The sequence below is a fragment of the Sturnus vulgaris genome, chromosome 6, assembly GCF_052056855.1.
Source record: "Sturnus vulgaris isolate bStuVul1 chromosome 6, bStuVul1.hap1, whole genome shotgun sequence".
NCBI lineage: Eukaryota > Metazoa > Chordata > Aves > Passeriformes > Sturnidae > Sturnus > Sturnus vulgaris.
This window is the reverse complement of record NC_142248.1, coordinates 2433020-2455103: the sequence shown is the minus strand read 5'-3', so window position 1 is coordinate 2455103 and position 22084 is coordinate 2433020. Positions and strand designations below refer to the sequence as shown.

Below are 22084 nucleotides of genomic sequence, written 5' to 3'. Positions count from 1 at the left end.
ATTAAAAAAAAAAATTGGTTTATGGGATTTCCAATAGGCTCTGACATCATCAGCAGTCCTCTTTCCCATCCTTTTAAATGGTTTACCCAGAAGATATGATTCACTCTCTATTTAAAAATGTGTAATTGAGAGATCAGATAGGTAAGTTATTACTTTGAGTGTAAATATAATACTGGTGCTAACAACTGATGACATATCTCTTGCATGCCACTGTTGTACACCGTGCTGGTAAAACTAATCGGGTAAGTCCATAAAAATGAGCAGATTTTCACTAATAAGATAAATAAAACAAAAGGCAATTGTATTTTCTAGACAGCACATTTCTTGTTTCATTTTTGTCTCAAAATCAGTATATCCACATTTCCCTGCTGATTTGCAAGATCTTTTCTTTTTAACTATTCCCAGTTTGAGCATTTTTCTAAACCTTGTCTGACAACAGTCTCCATTGTCCAAATTCCCATTTAGATCACTTTTTTCTCTGTCCTGTATGGGCTCAATATAATCTGAAAAGAGTTTGTTATTTTTCTGGGGAGAATTTAGAATTTACATCTAGACGTAACAGGCTGAGAATTGTTTTCCAGTGTTTACTTTTAAACAGTAAACTGAGGCAGTGATGTAGTGCTTCCTTTGGAAGGGGTGATGATCACATTTAAAAATTTAAGGGAGCTAACTGTCATGGCCAGTATTGACCCAAATCCTTGAGAGAAAAAAAAAAAAAAGATAACAGGCAGTTGCTTTGAACAAAAAACCTCTAATCTTCTAATCTACAGATATTAAGATGACAGCCTTGCAGTTTGGGAATATGCAGAAAATGGATGGGCCAACAGAACACTGTGATGACTCCACTACTATCCCAACAAATAACTGCTCTGACAATCTCGTAAGGATTTTTGACTATCCTTTTATTTTTCTTTCAAATTTATCCGTTCCCTTCTGCAACTTCATATCCGTCAGTAGGAAAAGCCCTCAGGCAACAACTTAGAGAGGGCTATAATATTCTGTTACATAATAATTACCCAAAATAACAGTACCAAACATCCCCCCCGAACTTCGTCCTATTTACTGAGACTTGCCTATTATATTTTTCCTCCAAAGGATAACATATGCGAGAAAACATTGACCAGCTCTGCATTTGCAGAGTGCAACGACCTAGTTGATGTCACAGATTACATTAAGGCTTGCCAAGAGGACTTGTGCAGCTCTGCAGAATCTGAGAACAGCTCATGCATCTGTGACACCTTTGCTGAGTACTCCCGGCAGTGTGCTCACGCTGGTGGGCAGCCCCTGGACTGGAGAACTTCAAAATTGTGCCGTGAGTATCACTACAGACAACCTTCCTGCATGCCCACTGACTAACAAACAGCAAGCTCTCGAACAATGCTGAGGATGCAGGAGGAGTTACAGGGCGTTCAAGATTGAATTCTTTAGAAAATTCTGTTGTGTAAGCTCCAGAATGAAGACTTCAGCAAAAGAGCTAAGGATTTTAATGCAAACTGAATTAAACACTAGCATGGATACTCTAATGAGAGTCAAAGTGCAATTTAATGAATTGGTACATTGAAAGAAGCAAATAAAACAGAAACAAGAAAGAAGAATAAGGCATTCTTACTTGCTTGCTTGTATTCCTGTTTCCTTTCCTTATGGTGGCCACAGCATTTGTTGTTCTCAATTAACTGATTGGATCTTCACAGGTGTATGGCTGGCTGGCTAATCACCTGTTTATCTCCTCTTGCTTGAAAATGATGAGTTTGTATTGATTTAAACATATATTTGATTATGGTGGGTAGCTGTTGATACTGTCACCAGCATTTTCTCCAAAACAAAAGCGCATGAGGTGCTATTTGTCCTTCTGATGGCATCTCAAAATGCAAATATACTAAAGCTTTAGGAATTTAAGTCTTTCATTTCACAAGCAGTACAGATGTTCACAGGGAAGGGAGCTCTCAGTAGAAACAGACCTTGCTGGTTGTTACCTTGCTGTCCCCAGAAATCCAGCCAGTTCAGCCCCAGAGTCATGGAATGCACATCTCAGCTCTAAAATAAGGATCTAGGGGGTTAAATTTGCAAATTTTGAGAGCTAGTGGTCAGTTTGCAGTTTGGTGTGGGTTTTTTTATATCTAGCTGAAAAACTTAAATGGATATAAATATTTACATGTATAGTGAACTATAAATACTTTTGACTGAAAAAAAAAAAATCTATCCCTTTCAATTTCAGCCAAGACATGTCCTTACAACATGCAGTACCAGGAGTGCAACTCCCCCTGTGCTGATACATGCACGAATCCTGAACGATCTCTGTTTTGTGAAGAACACTGTATTGATGGCTGTTTCTGCCCCCCAGGCAAGTCCTTAAGTACTCACATCTCTGATCTCAAAGAACAAAAGCTTACCTGTAGGATGTGGGATTTAAGCCTCATATAGTTGTATTTTTCATAGCTGCAAGTGCCAAGAATTTGTCATGTGCCAGCTGAGCAAAGATGTCTGAATTAATTGCTAATACATGTACAATATTCGGAAAGCAAGAAAAAAGAACAGCAAACAGATCAAGACCAATCTTACAACCATCCACCTGTGCTACAAGTCCCTCTTTCAGAGCAGGTGGAATTTAAGAATACAAAGGTTGAATCCTTTACTCAGCAAACTGACATAGTCCTGCTGTCTTCAGCACTGGTGTATAGGAAATGGAAATGCCTCTTTAATTGACCAAGGTTTTTTTTTTTTAATTATTTTTTATTTTTTTTAAATCTAGGGACTGTATTTGATGACATCAACAATTCTGGCTGCATTCCCCAGCAGCAGTGCTCCTGTATTTACAACGGCAAAACCTATGCTACAGGAACTTCTTTTTCAGAGCCATGCCAGACCTGGTAACCTTTGTTACTTTTCTAACTCGCTATTTCCTCTCCTATACTTAATGAGTTTAATAGTTTATTACATGCAATTACATCATTGGTAATTGACTGTGTATTTAACTGGCCATTACATTTCCAAAGCACCCTTAAAGAAGATTATTTGCTTTATTTGTAACTAGCTTTGCACTCTCTCTCATGATGATCAAAGCAAGAATTTACAATGTTTAGATTTCTCATTAGTCATTTAAAATGCTTCCTTCTTGTTTATTTTGTTCAAACATTTGGAATTCTCTAAGGGGGATGAAGTTGTAGTCATTAATGTATTTGCAAATATTTATTTTCTCTAGAGAAAGCAAGGGATGGCACAACACCAGCTCGATTTCACAATTAATCCTTTACCTGTGCTCTACCACATCAGCTTTGAAAACAGACACAGTCTGCATCAGGAACAGATGTGGAGTTACCTTTTCTTATTTATTAGTTTATGATACATTTATATTACATGAAAAAAAAAAAAAAAAGAACAAACCCAGAAGATATTTTAACTTGTCACTGTGCTCTATGTTACCTGAAGAAATCCACACAATTATTTATCCAACACCTGTTTTGGAGAAGTCATCTGTCCAAAGAAAGAAAACAATTAGATAAGCAAGGAGTTAATGGTTATCAGAGTCGTTGATTTTAATATGTTGCATCACAATTTCAATGCATTTTGGAAACTCTTAAACCTGTGTGTCAAACCACAGCTTGAAGGGCAAAATAATAGCAAAGCAGCACTGCATGTCCTCTGATTCTGGACTCTTGCTACAGATTTAATCTAACTTTATTTTTCCAGTACCTGTAATGGAGGCCAGTGGAGCTGCCAAGACAAGTCATGCCCAGGAACTTGCTCTGTAGTGGGAGGTTCCCACATTTCCACATATGATAAGAAGATCTTTGATCACCACGGAGACTGCACTTATGTCCTCTCTAAGGTGGGGCTCAGAGGACACTTCTGGGTCACAAAGCCCTAGAGATTTATAGAAAGAAAACATGATCTCCATCAACACTTCTGAAACATAGCTCAGACATTCAATTCCCTGCCACTGAGCCACATGTTTGCAATGCTGCCATTTCAGTGACAATCATCAGTTAATTATTAGGATGTCACTGTGTGGTGCTCACTGGGAAATTTCCAGTTCTGTGAGAGAGTAATTGAAGAGCACTGTCTTTTTTAAGAATTTGCTTAGTGTGCAACCTTCAGTATAACTAATCCATATTTCTTCCTGGGTTGCATAATTTTTGCCATGTTACTCTATTATATGGTATTTGGCCAAACGGTACAACTGTAAAAATTCCAGTAACTGTTCTTAAAAAAAAAAAAAAAATTATAAACCAGACTTCTTTTTCATTTCTGTGGAGCTTAAATACAGAAAAACACTTCAAGTTAATTAACACATTTCACTTAGCTTTTAAACGTTTTTAAGCATTTAAAAACAACTCAAAAGAAATAGAAAATTTGGAAATTAATTATAAATAAGATATTTAATCACATAGATGTGTAGGTGAAATGTTTTGATATGCACAATTCAGTAAAAGGAAATAATATGTTACTGTTCACCTGAAACAGGTTCTATCTGAATTTTTTGTCTAGCATTGATACCAGCTACAGAAAGATGAGAGCTACAGTAGAATTGAATCAAACATTAGTTGTCATGAATAAAACCACCAAATATGAATATGGAATTCCATCTGATATCCATATGGATATAATCAATAAAATCCAGATTCTACATTTCTTGTTCCTAATAATTCAAACAAGGGCAAAACTGAATGTGCAGCCAAAGAAGCTCTAGAATTCACCAGAGTCTGTGTGTTCTCCAGGAAAAGAAATACTTTTTCAGAACTGAGAGAAAATTGCATAGGGAAAACTTCTGTAATTAGTCTTCTGTGGAATAATTCGACTTTTTTTTTTCAGGACTGTAAAGGTGACAAATTTACCATCCTGGCAGAGCTACGCAAGTGTGGCTTAACTGACACTGAGACCTGCTTAAAGTCAGTGACCCTCAACATGAATAAAGGACAAACTGTAAGAATGCAAAATAAGCTCAATAAAAATATGGGGAGCTGCATTTCTTTGTCAGGTTTTCAGCATATGTGATGAGTAGATGATACTTTTAATCAAGTGAAAATAAGTGGATTTTGTTATGAAAATCAGATCAGCCATAAATTTGGCTTTGTGGAATTTCATTAAGAAACACATTGTACTCACAAAGCAGAAAAAAGCTATTTTCTCTGGCAATTAGATGGGGAAAAACCATGAGCGTCAAGGTTAGTAATTATGATTACAATAGTTGGGGATGTAATTAATCACTGAGATGTGTTCAAAGAAAACAAGATGATGTAATTCCCTAATAAGCTGAGAAAGTCCCTTTAAAGTAATTCTTTTCTGGCAGGGAAAATTAGTAAAGTGTACTAAGTAGAAATAAGGGGGAGGTGAAATCACAAAGATCTACTCTTTTTATTGAATATTGGTTTGATTAATATCACGGGAGTCTTCCTGATTATTGCTCTTTGGACTGGAGTTATTTTTCACACATGGCTGGCAGCCCAGAAGGCCACACCCAAAGCAGTGTGGCCAGCAGAGTGAGGGAGGGGATTCTTCCCAGAGCAGAGTAGAGGGGAAGAATCCCCTGGAGTGCTGCACCCAGCTCCAGGGTCCCCAGGATAAGAACATGGACCTGTGGGAACAGGTCCAGAGGAGGCCACAAAGACACAGGGCTGGAGCAGCTCTCCTGACAGGAAACGCTGGGACAGTTGGGGTTGTTCCTCCTGGAGAAGGAAAAGCTCTGGAGAGACTTTAGAGAGGACTTTTGGTCCCTAAAATGGACCTACAAGAAAGCTGGAGGGCACAAAGTCATATGACAAAGGGGAATGGCTTCAAATTGAAAGAGGACAGGTTTAGATTAGATATTGGGAAGAAATTCCTTACTGTCACTGTAATGAGGTACTGGAACAGGTTGCCCAGAGAAGCTGTGGATGCCCCATCCCTGGAAGTGTCCAAGGCCAGGTTGGATGGACCCTTGAGCAGTCTGGTCTAGTGAAAAATATCCCTGCCCATGGATGGCAGAGGGGTTGGAGCTGAATTCAAAGTCCCTCCCAAGCCAAACCATTCTGTGACTCACAGAGCTGCCTTTTGTTTCTCTCCCTTATCAGATCGTCGAGGTCAAACCTGATGGTGGTGTGTTTGTGAACTCCATCTACACCCAGCTGCCCATGTCAGCAGGTAGCTTTTTTTCTCTAACACTGAATGACACGAGTGCTTTTGAAGTAAAGTGGGATGTTTGGTGTCGTAGAGAAATGCAGGGCAAGCACAGGCAAGGGTTCAAGCAGTAGCAAACAGAATTTAAGGTCTCCTGATTTGATTACTCTCAGATTTACTTCCTTTCCACTGCACGAAAGTGTAGGCAGAAGACATCTCTTTACCTCTTTCTTTGTTACTAGCCCTGTGCTCACACCTGCTCAGAAAGAAATTTTATTTTTGTTCTCTGTTTCAATAACTAAGGATTCTATGTGGTATCTCTGACCTCCAGATCTTTTTTTCACTTCTGAATTTGCAGAAAATGCAATAGAAATTCACAAAGGACAGCATTGTGTTTTCAGCATTTGGCCTTGTTCAGAAAGTGACCATTTTGTTTCTCATGTGTAGCCAATGTCACCATGTTCAGACCCTCCTCGTTCTTCATGATCATGGACACGAGCTTTGGCGTCCAGGTTGAGATGCAGTTCACACCCATGATGCAAGTGTTTGTGCGTCTGGATGCTTCTTTCAAAAACCAGACTTGTGGTGAGTGAATGAAATAAAAGGACACCTTGATCAATGTCTTTTATTGTAGTCAGAGCAGTATAAACTTTTCACTGCTTTTCAACAGGTCTCTGTGGGAATTTCAATAACATCCAAACTGATGATTTCAAGGTCATCAGTGGAATAATTGAAGGAACAGCATCAGCATTTGCTAATACATGGAAAACTCAGGCTTCATGCCCTAATATCCAGCAGAGTTTTGAGAATCCTTGTGCACTCAGCATTGATAATGGTGAGTGCTTCTTAGAATTTCTTCTGGTTTATATTTTTTCTTTTTGCTCATCTCTAAGGAAAACACATCTGTTAGAAAGCAAAGATAAAAAATAAAGACTTACATATTTGGTAAAAACATACATCTGAAATCAGAAACAAATATTCAAAATGAAAGCACTGAAGATAAGTAACAATGTAAAAAAAGAGTGACAGAGGCATAAGCGAAGCAAAGTGCAAGGTCACTGAAAATAGAGTCGATGTCCAAGCTGACAACTCGTCAGAGAAGTGGATTACAGGACCATCTTTGGAATCCTTTAATTCTTCCCCTTCAGCAAGTCCTCTTTTTTAGTTTTAGGAACCTTGACCCACAAGCTGAGTGAAAAGAAAACAAAACAAAAAAAAAGACGGGAGAAGAAGAGATTTAATGGAATGTCAGAACTGTCTGCATAGGCCAGGGCAGCATGGGTCTGTGACTAATGAAGTACAAAGACTAATGTGCATTTTTATTGTTTCTTCTTTTCACAGAAAAATACGCTCAGCATTGGTGTGGACTGCTCACTAACAGCACAGGACCTTTTGCTGCTTGTCACTATGCAATCAATCCCGCTGTTTACCACACGGTACTTTGTCAGACTGCTTTTCCCTTAGGAAACAATAGAAATAGGAGCTGTTCCAGAATGTCTTATGCAATGTCTGCATCCCCATTGCTGTACAGCACTACTTCCTTCTTTCAAAACCTGTGTTTCTCTTTGTATTGTAACATTACTTTATTTCGATCGTCAGTCTTGGCTTCAAGAGCCTGACTTGTTTGCCGATGAAAAGGCAGCTATTTACACCCGGATGGTTTTACACATGAGGCTGATAGTGTATTTAAAGGCATGACAAATGCTTGTTTGAATATCAGTCAATTGTCACCTTATCAGCCTGGCATCTCATTAATCACCACTTGGAACAGAAAGCCCATTACTTTATTACCATCACTCTGCTATCAGCGCCTTGCAAATCACTCTTCTCACTAGGAGTCACTCGGTATCCACTCTGGTGAAATGATGTGTCTGGAACTGCACATTGTGAAGAGAGCTTTGGATGCTATTATGCAGCATATCCACTAATAAGGCTCAGAGGACCAAGAAGCTGCAAAAGGCATAACAGATTTTAAGACCATTTTTTCCTAATTATAACTGCAGTAATTGACTGAATTTTCATTACCTGCATTTTCCCCTGCCAGGAACCTTAGACGAAGACCAGAAAGTGATAAAGAGTGTTACTGTTGTCTGTGAGTGAGCATATCTGAAGAAGGATTAAGGAATAAGACTAGAAAGATAATGTTCACTGTTTTTTAAAGACTGACGGTATTTCCAGTGCTGAGACCTTATTTTTCTCTCCATTCTTAGAACTGCATGTTTGACACATGTAACTGTGAAAACAGTGAGGACTGTCTGTGTGCAGCCCTGTCTGCCTATGTGAGAGCTTGTGCTGCAAAAGGAATCCAGCTGCAGGGATGGAGGGCTGATGTCTGCTGTAAGTACTCTCTACTATCCCATTTCCTAAGAACACACATCAATAAAAATTGCTGATCTGAGATTATTTTCTACTCATTTCTAGACAAATCGGTAAGTGATGAGGAAGGGATTTCGTTAAGTGCACTCCTGGAAGTAATTCTCTGCTGTCCCCTTAGAATAAATCCATTGCTGGCAAAAGTGAATATGAATAGATGGGAGACGTGGCTTGATTAGGAAAGGGACTGTTGTTATGGAAGTGCCTCCACCTGTTTCTGTGCAATTTAGAGTTTCACTACAGCTTTACAAGTATCACAAGTTATTGCAGAGATAATGTGTTGTGTTAGAATAGCAGTACTAGCAATACCAACCAGAACACTTGTAAATTAAGTCTTTGAAGCTGCACACTGGGTTCTGCTCACCTAGTATGTCTGTATTCAGCATACCAGTCAACACACAGGGGTACATCTTGTCTCATTCCTCAAGAAGTTTAGACATCTTGGCAATGAATGGCAGCACCAAATGGAGATTTCCTTCTGAACTTCCATTTGAAAAAATATTTTCTTCTTTGCATGCATCATTTACTCCACATGTACAGCAGCTTTTCAGCTCAAACTCTGAAATGATTCACAAATACATTTACAGGAAAGATGCAACATAAGCAGAGGTGTACAGTATTGTTTACATGTTATTTCTACTGCCTATGCTTTTTCTTTTTTCACATGAGAATTTACCATCTGGAATTAACAATCTATTTTATTTTCCTCTCTCAAGCAAAATACACCACCTCATGTCCCAAATCCCTGAGCTACAGCTATACCATCTCTTCTTGTCAACCCACCTGCCGCTCTCTGAGCGAGCCTGATGTCACCTGCAGCATCAAGTTTGTCCCAGTGGATGGCTGCACCTGCATAAATGGGACCTACATGGATGAGAGTGGCAAATGTGTGCCTGCTAAGGAATGTCCCTGCTACTACAGAGGATCTCCTATACCATTTGGAGAAGTGATCCATGAAAATGGGCGTGTATGGTAAGTGAATCTTTTTAAAAACATTTAAACAACGTGCATTTTCTCATTAAAGTCTGGTATGTGTAAGATGGTTTCACCCTGAATTTCAAAAGAATGTTCTCTTTTCAATTTCTTCAACTTTGGGTTAACTTTACTTTCAACTTTTACAAATGATACATATTCCCCTGAGCTGCAGGATGGGGACAGAGAGCAGAATGAAGCCACTACAATGAAAAGTGATGACCTCTTACATCATTTAAATACACACAATTCTATGGGGCCAGATGGGCTCCACCCAAGGGCACAGAGGGAGCTGGAAAAAGTGTTCACAAAAGCACTTTCAGTCATTTGTCAGCAGTCTGGTTAACCATGGAGGTCCCAGTTGACTGCAGGTCAGCAAAGGAGATGCTCATCTACAATAAAGTTTGGAGAGGATCTGGGGAACTACAGGCCTGTAAGCCTGACCTTGGTGCCAGGGAAGGACATGGAGCAGATTGTCTTGAGTGTGATTACAGAGTACATACAGGGCAAACAGGGATCAGGCTCAGCCAGAATGGGTTTGGGAAAAGCAGCTGCTGCTTGACCAACCTGATCTCCTTTTATGACAGGGTGACCCATTTAGGGGATGAGGGAAAGGCTGTGGGTGCTGTCTGCCTGGACTTCTGTAAAGCCTTTGGCATTAGGGAACTGATTGTCCCCCTGGACTTGGTCCTTGTGAGGCTGCACCTCAAATCCTGTGTTCAGTTTTGAGCCTCTCACTACAAGAAAGACATTTTGGTGTTCAGATAAGTGCAGCAGAGCTGGTCTGGAGCACAGGTATTTTGAGGAGCAGCTGAGGGGGCTGAAGTTGTTTAACCTGGAGAAAAGGAGGCTCAGCAAAGACACTCACTAAAAGACATTCTCTAAAACTGCCTAAATGGAGGTTGTGGGGAGATGTGGGTGAGCCTCTTCTCCCACGTACCAAGTGACAGGATGGGAGGAAATGGCCTCAAGTTGCACTGGGGTATGTTTTGATGGGATGCTAAGAAAAATTTCTGTACTGAAATTATTGTCAAGCATTGGAACATGTTGCCAGGGAAGTGTTGAGTCATTATCCTTGCAAGTATTTAAAAGCCATGCAGATGTGGCACTTAGGGACGTGGTTTCATGGTGGACTTGGCAGTGCTGGGTTAATGGTGAGACTCGATGATCTTAAGGGTCTTTTCCAACCTAAAGGTTTCTATGATTCTGTAGTATTTCTAGATTGATAGAGCAATTGTTACTTCGGTGCATTTTCTTTTTAATTCCATAATCTTTCAAGTATAAAATTACAACAACACCAGCAAGAACAGATCCTACAAGAATGTAAGTAACAAGCAGTGACATATATGCATTACAATCTATGAATTTTCCTGCTAAGCAACAATGGATATCATATGAAAGCAGCATGTGTAGTGCTATTTAGTGGAATTCTTTCCTGAGACTGCACAACAGGTTTTTGGAATTCCTTTGAAAATTCTGAAACTTGACAAGGGATAAGTAGCTCTCAATCTCAATACTTGGTTTGAGAGGAGAGAAAAATTAGATTGTTTTTCCCTATCTCACAGCACTTGTGTCCAGGGAAGACTGAATTGCATTGGAACACCAAATCCAACTCCAGGTAAAAATAATCTTCCACTTAACTTTTTTTCTCTTTATCAGGTCTTGTAGAGAATAGTTCACAGAATTGATTCTTCTTAATGGATTTTTAATGGAAGCATTTCTCACTTAATCATAGTGCTACAGTTATCATAAAAGGCAGGAGTGGACTAGATAATCATAAAACCTCTTTTTATATAAAGACTTTTTTTTCTGAATTATTTTGTGGGGAATTTTTTTGGTAATCCAGTGCTCTGAAGTGAATCTGCTCAGCACATTGAATAGCACAGCAATCTCTTCTAACTGAAATAGGGAATTTCCAAAGAACTTATAGATGGTTTAAATGGCTACAGCTGTGGAATAAGCCCTGTGCCACTTCTTTCCTTCCTCTAGTCTGTGAATCCCCCATGGTCTACTTTGATTGTAAAAACAACACAGCAGGAACAATTGGAGCAGAATGTCAAAAAAGCTGCCAGACTCTGGATATGCAGTGTGTAAGTATGTCATGGCCCAATGACATGGTGCTTCCAGGTTTTGTCTGTGTTCTGGCTGTTAAAGTAATTATCTATGGGATCTACTCCAAATCTACAACAGATACATTATTCTTGTAGCAAAAGCCCTAAAATGATGCTATGAAGCATTAACAATGGAACACTTGGATCAAAATATAATAAGTAATATCCAAATTAATTCTTAAGATAAGTGTCTACCTTTCTTCAGCTACTGCAGGTAACAGTAACTAGTAGTGAAAAATTTAGGGCTCTACCACTTACTTGCCTTCTGTAGGAAAGGCTAAGAATTGGCTAGGAGAAATTATTCTTTCTCATACCATGCTGCAGTTATGAACTTCTTGCACATCTAATTATGTTACTCCACTTAAGTTCTTGGTAGCCACATGCCATTTCATGAGTAATTCCATATGAGATAAATACATTTCAATATAACTCAGTCAAACTGGAAAAAAATATTACTTATATATATACTTGTATATATTACTTGTATATAATATTTTCCTCTAACAGATTTATATTCTATTTAATCTATGGCTAATAACTTCTTTTTGTTCCATTATCCTTTAATTACTTCATAGTTCTCTCCTATTTAAGCTGGGCAAAAAAAAGACCATATAAGGCATCTTTTATGAGAATTTAATCTTCCTTTTTCTAATGTGATCATTTCACTCTAAAATGATGTTTTTCACTTCTCTTTTCCAGTATAGCTCACAATGTACATCTGGCTGCGTGTGCCCAGATGGGCTTGTGTTAGATGGGAATGGTGGCTGTATTCCTGAAGAGCAATGTCCATGTATTCACAACGAAGCCATGTATCAGCCTGGGGAAAAGATCGACTTTGACTGTAACACCTGGTAAGTATATCTGCAGAAGTAGCATTCCTGGTTCTATCATTTGCCTTTCTAAAGGCCTTATATAGTACAAGAGCAAGGAAGGATTTGGATTGCAAATTTAATCAGCTGATGGAGTTTAGATCTTTTAGTTTTGGATTACACAGTATGAGAAGGTTGCCTTCTGTCTCTGTCACATGGCCAAAGCACAGAATGGGAGGAAACCTTTAGGACTACAGAGTTCATTAAGTATCTTGTTTTGCAGTTTAGGTACTCAGGTAGCAGAAGAAAACTTTTATTTAATTCTTACATGAAAAATGTAAAAGGCTATTTTATTTCCAGAATCAATATAGCATTTGGCAGGGACGGGTTGCCAAACAAATACTGATTGTTCAGATATGTCTACACAAAAAAATGAGTTGTTTTATTATTAAAATATTACATTCTTTTTTTTTTTTCTAGTGTATGCAAGAATAGGAAGTGGGAATGTACCAAAGATCAGTGTCTGGGCACTTGTGCTGTTTATGGAGATGGTCATTATAACACCTTTGATGACAAAAGGTTCAGCTTCAATGGAAACTGTGAATACACACTAGTCCAGGTACTGATAGTTAGCAGTTGCAAATGAGAGGTAATCTTGATCATATCTGTAAAAATAACAAATTTTTAAATGTTATTCTTTATCCAGGACCACTGTGGGAAAAGTGGCACAGTCAATGGGACCTTCAGGGTTGTCACTGAAAATATTCCCTGTGGCAACACTGGGACAACTTGCTCAAAATCTATCAAAGTTTTCTTAGAGGTAAGAAGGTTTTGCATATTGACCAGTTTTGTTTTGTACCTGCTAAGGCTTAGGAGAAGCCTAGATTTCTATTGCTTCAAAGAATTTGGAAAATATTTTAAAAATAAATTCAACTATTAAATTAGGTTTACATCAGATTCAAGTGAAATATTTGGTAGATTTCCTACCTATGTTTTCCACTTCCTACACTGTCTTGCATCATCCTTGAGAAAAGTAAAGGTCTAAAGGCAGAAATTCAGCCTAATATGTCAGAAGATTCTTTTATTGTATGCAATATAGTTCCTCCATGACAGTCAAAAGACACTTTTTGACCTACACCATTTAAAATGTCTGTCACCACACTTCCGGGAACCTGAGTTTTGAACTACATTGCTTTGATTTATGGCATTTTTATTATTTGTTTTCATGATACAAACTATTAATAGTAGCCTTAAAAGCAGAAAACCATGTTTGAGAGCACAGCTGCAGCTACTGAGCTCATTTCTCCTCACCTTGTCCTCCTGTTTCAGAGCTATGAGCTGATCCTTGGTGAAGAGCGTGTCAGCGTGGTGAGGAGAGGACAGAATGACGAGGTGCCATACACGGTTCGCTCCATGGGAATGTACTTGGTGATTGAGACCAAAAGTGGCCTGATCCTCATGTGGGACAAGAAAACTAGCATCTTCATCAAGCTCAGCCCTGGCTTCAAGGTGAGGAACTTCAATGGCAATTTACTGGCCAGGTTTGACTGGGTGTGAATCTTGTTGAGACCCTGCCAGGATCCCAAACAGTGATGTCTCTAGCATTCCTGCAGTTCATCCCATGGTGCCTTCCATTCCTTTGGTACCTCAGGAAGCCATGACATCATCCTGCTGCCATTCTGAGCTTGGAAGGCAGCTTCCAGTGTCTACTTGGCCTGACAGAACTTGAGTTGGCAAAACGCGGTTTTGGACTTGACTTTGTTGAAATTATAAACGGAACCTTGTTAAAGGTTATCAGACTTATGAAAGTTACATAACTATACGTGTATAAATCAACTGAATAGGCTTGATCTTGAAAATAATCCATTGTTTCCAGTTCTCATTGACACACAAATTATCACACTTCAAGAACAAGGAAGTGTATTATGAGTGAAAGCCTCTTATATGCCAGCAAGTATTTGTCAAGCATATAACTGCACAGATGAAAAGGAAAATGAATTCCAATTTTCATACTCCTTCTCTTAGCTTATGATACATAAGCACTAAAAACTGAAGTAAATACGGAATTTGCTATCTTACTGCATGCCACAATGACATTTAAATTAGGTATTAAAACTAAGCATAATTTAGAACTACATATACCAACTTCTTTCAATACCATAAGTTCTTTTCCTGCCTCACTCACTGGAATTTTATAAAAATAGTAGTAATATGGAAAGTATGCACCTCAGTTTCATAGAGAAAGCATGTATTGCAGCCTCTCACTGTTGTACAGATCCATACATTCAGAATGAGGGATATTTCTGGATGCACAAGGAAAATGTAATTTCTTTATATACCTGTGATCAGACTAAATGGTAAAGACGCAATAGATTAGGTGGCTGGACTGGTAATACTTAATAGTTAGAAGGCTGTTTTTCTTATATGTATAGCTATTGTATAAAGCAAGGCTTAAATGAAAAGCCTAATCAGCTGTGAGTCCTCATTTCCTTGTTAAAAATATACCTCAAACACAGACAGTTACAATGACAAAGATGGTTTTACTGTTCATATTTATAGGAAAAGAGTTAAGAAGAGTATCCTTGTAGCCTTAGTGGTCATATTCTGTTCCTCCATTCTAGAGTATGAAGATGTTCAGGACTGATAGAATGGAATACTACCATTCTAAGAGCTGAATTTCAAGTATTCTTTCAGTCTCAGATTTTGTTTCAAGTTTTCTCACATCCATTACTCTTTTGTTTGCTTCCTTTGCAGGGCCAGGTCTGTGGTCTCTGTGGAAATTATGACGGCAACAGCGTCAATGACTTTACTACAAGGAGTCAGTCTGTAGTAGAGAATGTCCTAGAGTTTGGAAACAGCTGGAAAGTGTCCTCTACATGCCCTGATGCTTTCAGTGTCAAGGACCCATGTTCTACCAACCCGTATCGGAAGTCCTGGTCAGAGAAGCAGTGTAGCATCATCAACAGCAACGTCTTTGCTGCCTGTCACTCTCAGGTATTACCAGGGCAGAAGTTTACTGTGTGAAAACTAAGTCTGTGGGTTGGTGAAGATGCTATTCTCATAGGTTTTAACATGCATGCCTCATTTCTTAACATGTTTCACTTCAAATTGTGCCAGGAAAACTCCAGTCTGAATTGCCCTCAATGGGACAGATTAATAGTCCCTACTTGTAAGAAATAAAAAGACAATTACAAAAGAATAATAATTTCATAATTACTGTGTATTTCCTTGCAGCCTGACCTGAATAAAAATTCTCATCTACCAGGTAGAGAAGACAAGCTCAGTAAAATAATAACATAGGAATGAAGTATCAGCATAGCCTTTACCTGACACTAAGTACAGAACAAATGTTGTCAGCTAACTGTGCAGTTGCCTAATGTTTTTTTTTGAAAATTAATCTAATCTTACACCAGGATACAAGTCTGGGTTTCTAAAAATCTGGCAATACATGATTTGGATGCATCATTTGGCATCATCTCAGTCTTATAAAAGAAAAATAAATTACCAATGTTGGGCTTTCCTCTGGGATGCTACAATTGTAAGAAAACTACTCTAGCGAAGGTAAGAAATAATTTAGAAGGCAGGATGCAGAGTATTATATTTCTGTTTATTAACAGGTTGAACCAGCAAAATATTACCAAGCATGTGTGACGGATGCTTGTGCCTGTGACACTGGAGGAGACTGTGATTGCTTTTGTACAGCAGTAGCTGCCTATGCTCAAGCATGCAGTGAAGTTGGTGTATGTGTAGCCTGGAGAAGCCCAACAATTTGTCGTAAGTTTTATGTCATAAACACTTCTGAAAGTGCAGCATCTTACATATGTGCATTAACATCTCACTGTGTAGATTTTTTATGCTTAAGCTATTTGCCTTTTTTTTTTTTCCCTGAATATGTTCAACTTTCTGTTTCTCCTCAGCACTGTTCTGTGATTACTACAATCAGCAAGGAGAATGTGAATGGCACTATAAGCCTTGTGGTGCTTCCTGTATGAAGACCTGTAAGAACCCAAGTGGAAAATGCCTCAATGACCTGCCAGGTTTAGAAGGTAAAAATAGCTGCAGGTACCTTCTAGTGGGTACATATTCTTATATTTTCAATTGTCTTTAATGAAGTGTATTTCCTCCATCAGCTGTATTTGCACAATTCAATTTTTTCTAATATCATTACATCCACATGAATGGAGGCAGAGTATAGAAACTGGAGTGAGAAAATCTCTAGGACTAAGTTCTTATAGATGGGCTCTGCTGATGCTACTAACTCTGCATTACTTCCTAGAGCTATTGTAAAACATAAAGCAAAAACATTATGACTATTAAAAACAAGACCTGCAAATGCATTGGGCACAAATAAAGCCCTTGCTGACTATATCTCATTCTTACCTTTTCTACCTTCAGGCTGCTACCCTAACTGCCCACCAGACAAGCCATATTTTCATGAAGATCAGATGAAGTGTGTTAGTCTCTGTGACTGTTATGATGATGAAAATGGAAAGATATATAAACGGGATGAATGTAATATATGGTAAGACAACATACCAACGTCATCATATACAAGGAAAAAAAGGCCAAAACTCCAGGGGGAAGTTGTGTGTTCCTGTTACATGCAGGATCAGTTCAAAATACCTGCAAAAAAATAATGCCTTACGATCTAATGCCAGTTTTCCTACTACATAAATAAGATTTTATGTGATTTTATGTTCCATTGAATTTGCTCCTGATTATATTGTAAATCCTCAGCATAAAGATACATGAAGAACAAGAAATCCTTTATGACTAGGCTATCTCTGTTTCACATTCCTGTGGCAGAAAAAATGTTGTGTCATCAGTAAAGATATTAATTAGTGGCCTTCTTTCAAGTATTTTATTACATACTTGCATCATTTGAGCATTTAGACTCACCCTTTTAGCCTTTTATTTAGTCCATAAACATTGCAAATGCAAAGAAGGTGATATGAAGGGAAAAAGGAAAGTCTTCCTATAGAGTTCTACTTGTAACTTTGCATAATATTTAACTCCACTTCTATTTGTAAGTTTGAGTTTAATATGAAGGAAGAGTTGGAAAATAAAGGCCAAAAAGGAGAACACTCTAGGAATAAACACAAAGTGCCTTGCCTTTTGATGCCAGTATCCATCAGAAAGATGACCAATAAAATTACATCACAATCACAACATATATGGGTTTTTATGCTTTCTGTTTCAGTGAGTGCACATCAGAAGGTTTACAGTGCAAATTCGATGATAAAGGTAAGAGAGTGAAGAAAAATTATTTAGAACAAGAAATACTGGATAATATCTTTTCATAGGTGCCTGAACTGACAATAAACTTCTTCTAAATTACAGCCTGCAACTGCATTTATGAAGGGAATAGCTATAAATATGGTGAACTCATCTACAACACCACAGATGGAACTGGATGGTGTATCAGTGCAACATGTGATGCCAATGGAACAATAAGCAGAGACATCTTTAAATGTGGCATTTTTACAACAACCCCATTTACATTTTCCACAAGTCAGCCCACAACTACTACTGCAGGTATGCATTAATAATCTTTAAAATAACTCTAAAATCTCTGTAAGTGACAAAAAATTACCTGAAAGGTAGGACCTCTTCATTGGTTAATGGTATATAATTTTACTCGAAAGTGTTGACTTCTACTGGAGCCACCAATTCACCTGGCAACTTTAGTTGAAAAGGCAGATCATAGTTAAGGATGTAGAAATGAATACAGCATTTATTATAAACTCAGTTTTCTCTGTTTCACCATGGTGTTCCCGGGGGAAAAATTAATAGACTTTATTAATCGTTGCATCCTGGAGAATCTTCTCATTTCTTTGCAAAAAAAACCCCAGCAGTTCTAGACTAGCTTCTGAAAACATGAAAGACAGTTGCTGCCATTTCTTAAATTACTAAGCATGTAAGCACAAACTGAAGATAAGACCTTTAGTTTGAGGGAATGTTTAAACTATTTAAAACCATTCTTTAGAACTTTTCCTAATTGTGTTTAATACTCAAACCAACAGTTTCCTTCTACTTCTGGGGTACATTGCTATATTATTCCTGCAGTTAATTAATTACAGCGACCAAATTCTGAGTAATTGTGAGAAATATAGCCACAAAATTATAGTACAGCAAGAACTAAAGATTCAAATTCAAGTCTTCTATTAAGTAACATTCATATTGAGAAAGTCGTATCTATTCCACATGGTTATCTTCATAATGCCAGGAATATGAAGTCTTATTAACATATATAGAATATACCTATTAGATTATATATTTCATATATAGTATATGTGTATTCTCTATTATAATGAACTACATATAAAATACATATACGTTAAGTATATATTTTATATTTATAAATATGTTACATGTAATAATACTGAACTAAGTAGAAAAGTCATTAACTGGTAAAAATATTTTAAAGTCTGCATGGTTATGCAGTTAAGCGTAAATACAGAGATAACACCAAGGAGAACAAAACCTTCTCTACTTATACCTTAGCATTGGGATATCTATTATCTAAGCACTGACATACTGTCAAAGGATATCAGAATACTTGTATTTAGCTACAAATCTTTAATAGCTATCGAAGAAAGTACCTCTGCAATAATTATAATACAGGCAAAAGGTCAAAACTTACTTTAGAAATTAAATTGAGACTGCCAAAGCAAGTTCATTAAAATTAAAATACTACACAATATAAAAATGTTATTTACAACAAAATAAGGTATGGAAGATGAATAATTTTTTTCTGGAACTCTCTTTAATAAGAACAAACAAGACTTATGTTTCCTCCTTTGAATTACAGAAATGACAACAGCAGTGCCAGTGACAACTGTATGTGTGAAAAATATCTGTGTGTGGTCAGAATGGTTTGATTCCACTCAGCCTGAAAACAAAGAAGACAGTGGAGATTATGAAACATTTCAAAATCTCAGGGATAAAGGATACAGCGTGTGTATAAACCCAAGTGAAGTTCAATGCAGAGCCAAAGAATACCCAGATACTGAAATTAGCAAACTTAACCAAACAATTGAGTGTAGTCAAAGCAGAGGATTAATATGCAATAACCAGGACCAAGAATCTAAGCAGTGCTATAATTATGAAATCAGAATATCATGCTGCAGATACATACCATGTTCAGAAGTACAAACTACAACACCAACAACCACAAGAGAATTCATGACTACTGCTGTAGAATCAACACCATTTACAGTGCAGACAACGATAAAACCAACAACACAAAAACAAGAAAGTGAAGTAACTACAACATCAAGAGAAAGAAATACTCCTCTGACCGAAACCTCAGTAACAGCAACGACATCACAAGTCTCAACAACAGGTTACCAAATCACAACTACTAGAGCAGAAACCTCCACTGCAGTAACCCAAGGCCCATCATCACCCAGTACCATCTCCACTCTCCCAGAATCCACACTAGAAACCACTCCTGGCACCACGATAATCTCCAGAACTACTGCCCTGCCAACACAAGGCACAACTGTCACTACACCCACACCAGGACTGCCTACCCAAGCTACCACCATGGGCAGCACTTCCACAACCACCACAGAAAGCACCACTACATCTGCAGAAGAAACTCATCCAACTGTATTATCCACTGTTGCAATTCAAACAACATCCACAATTACTGCTTCCACCCAGGAAATAAAAATTAAAACCACCACTGGCAACGCAGCTGTCCCCAGCACAACAGCCCCAGGCTCAGAGGGCACAACCGCCATGGCTACAACCACCAGCACCTCTCCACCTCAGACTGAAGGTACAACCACCGTCACTCCATCCACAAAAACAGTGCCCACCCCAGCCACAAGCACTGCCAGCACCTCAAGGATAACTGAGAGAAGCAGCACAACAACCTCAGCCACCTCAGCTCCAGGAGAAACCTCCACTGTGGCAACCCAGGCTACAACATCTCCAACTACACCCTCTGAAATCAAAACAGCAACCACTGCTGGAACAACAGCTGTCCCCAGCACCACGGTACAGGCCAGAGAGCGCACAACCATCATTGCTACAACCACCAGCACCTCTCCTCCTCAGACTGAAGGTACAACCACCGTCACTCCATCCACAAAAACAGTGCCCACCCCAGCCACAAGTACTGCCAGCACCTCAAGGATAACTGAGAGAAGCAGCACAACAGCCTCAGCCACCTCTGCTTCAGGAGAAACCTCCACTGTGGCAACCCAGGCTGCAAGATCTCCAACTACAATCTCTGAAGTTAGAATAGAAACCACCACTGGCACCACAGCCCCAGGCTCAGAGGGCACAACCATCATTGCTACAACCACCAGCACCTCTCCACCTCAGACTGAAGGTACAACCACCATCATTCCACCTCCAACAACTCTGCCCACTGAGGCCACAAGTACTGCCAGCACCTCAAGGACATCTGAAGGAAGCAGCACAACAGCCTCAGCCACCTCAGCTCCAGGAGAAACCTCCACTGTGGCAACCCAGGCTACAACATCTCCAACTACACCCTCTGAAATCAAAACAGCAACCACTGCTGGAACAACACCTGTCCCCAGCACCACGGTACAGGCCAGGGAACGCACAACCATCATTGCTACAACCACCAGCACCTCTCCACCTCAGACTGAAGGTACAACCACCGTCACTCCATCCACAAAAACAGTGCCCACCCCAGCCACAAGCACTGCCAGCACCTCAAGGATAACTGAGAGAAGCAGCACAACAACCTCAGCCACCTCAGCTCCAGGAGAAACCTCCACTGTGGCAACCCAGGCTACAACATCTCCAACTACAGTCTCTGAAATCAAAACAGCAACCACTGCTGGAACAACAGCTTTCCCCAGCACCAGGGCCCCAGCCTCAGAGGGCACAACGACCATCATCACTACCACCACCAGCACCTCTCCCACTCAGACTGAAGGCACAACCACCATCACCCCACCCACAGCAACAGTGCCCAGCCAAGCCTCCACCACTATCCGCATCTCCAATTCCACAGACAACTGCGTGGTGGGGCGCTGTGCCTGGACACAGTGGTTTAACGTGGACTCCCCTACTCCAGGCAGTGAAAATGGAGATTTAGAGACATTTGAAAACATCCGAGCTGCTGGGTATGAGTTGTGTGACAAGCCACAAGACATCAAGTGCCAAGCTAAAGATTACCCTGACAGCATTGTGAAAATAATGGGACAGAAATTTGAGTGCAGCCTAGAGAGGGGACTTGTGTGCAGAAATAAGGATCAGACTCTCAAGTACCCCACGTGCTTCGACTACCAGATCTCAGTGCTGTGCTGTGACCAAAGACAATGCCAGACAACATTAGCACCCACGGGAACCACAGTAAGCACCTCCACGACACAGCTCCCAGCAGAAACGACCAAAGTGGCAACACAACCTGCAGCAACAACATCTGCTGTCCCTACACTTCCACAGATAATAATAACATCCACTGTAGGAACAACAGGTGCCCTCTCAACGCAGGGAACCACCATCATCACTCCAAGGTACACAGTGCCTAAGCAAGACACCAGCACTGCCAGCACCACCAGGACATCTGAAGGAAGCAGCACAACAACCTCAGCCACCTCAGCTCCAGGAGAAACCTCCACTGTGGCAACCCAGGCTACAACATCTCCAACTACACCCTCTGAAATCAAAACAGCAACCACTGCTGGAACAACAGCTGTCCCCAGCACCACGGTACAGGCCAGAGAGCGCACAACC

At 39.4% G+C, this 22084-nt stretch overlaps 1 protein-coding gene across 1 annotated transcript in view; it reads left to right on the top strand.

The window, feature by feature from the left end:
* LOC106862485 (mucin-5AC-like) overlaps positions 1-17812 on the top strand; it is a 40068-nt gene extending 22256 nt beyond the window's left edge. The window contains exons 6-28 of the mRNA XM_088166582.1: positions 771-880; positions 1096-1312; positions 2216-2341; positions 2750-2867; positions 3688-3826; positions 4810-4920; positions 6048-6117; positions 6541-6678; positions 6764-6928; positions 7435-7529; positions 8304-8430; positions 9183-9438; positions 11004-11056; positions 11428-11528; positions 12249-12400; positions 12839-12977; positions 13065-13178; positions 13688-13867; positions 15113-15352; positions 15976-16132; positions 16276-16404; positions 17559-17602; positions 17699-17812. Coding sequence (XP_088022708.1) covers positions 771-880; positions 1096-1312; positions 2216-2341; positions 2750-2867; positions 3688-3826; positions 4810-4920; positions 6048-6117; positions 6541-6678; positions 6764-6928; positions 7435-7529; positions 8304-8430; positions 9183-9438; positions 11004-11056; positions 11428-11528; positions 12249-12400; positions 12839-12977; positions 13065-13178; positions 13688-13867; positions 15113-15352; positions 15976-16132; positions 16276-16404; positions 17559-17602; positions 17699-17812 — 3095 coding nt within the window. The remainder of the gene's footprint in view (positions 1-770; positions 881-1095; positions 1313-2215; positions 2342-2749; positions 2868-3687; positions 3827-4809; positions 4921-6047; positions 6118-6540; positions 6679-6763; positions 6929-7434; positions 7530-8303; positions 8431-9182; positions 9439-11003; positions 11057-11427; positions 11529-12248; positions 12401-12838; positions 12978-13064; positions 13179-13687; positions 13868-15112; positions 15353-15975; positions 16133-16275; positions 16405-17558; positions 17603-17698) is intronic.
* The last annotated feature ends 4272 nt before the right edge of the window (positions 17813-22084 follow it).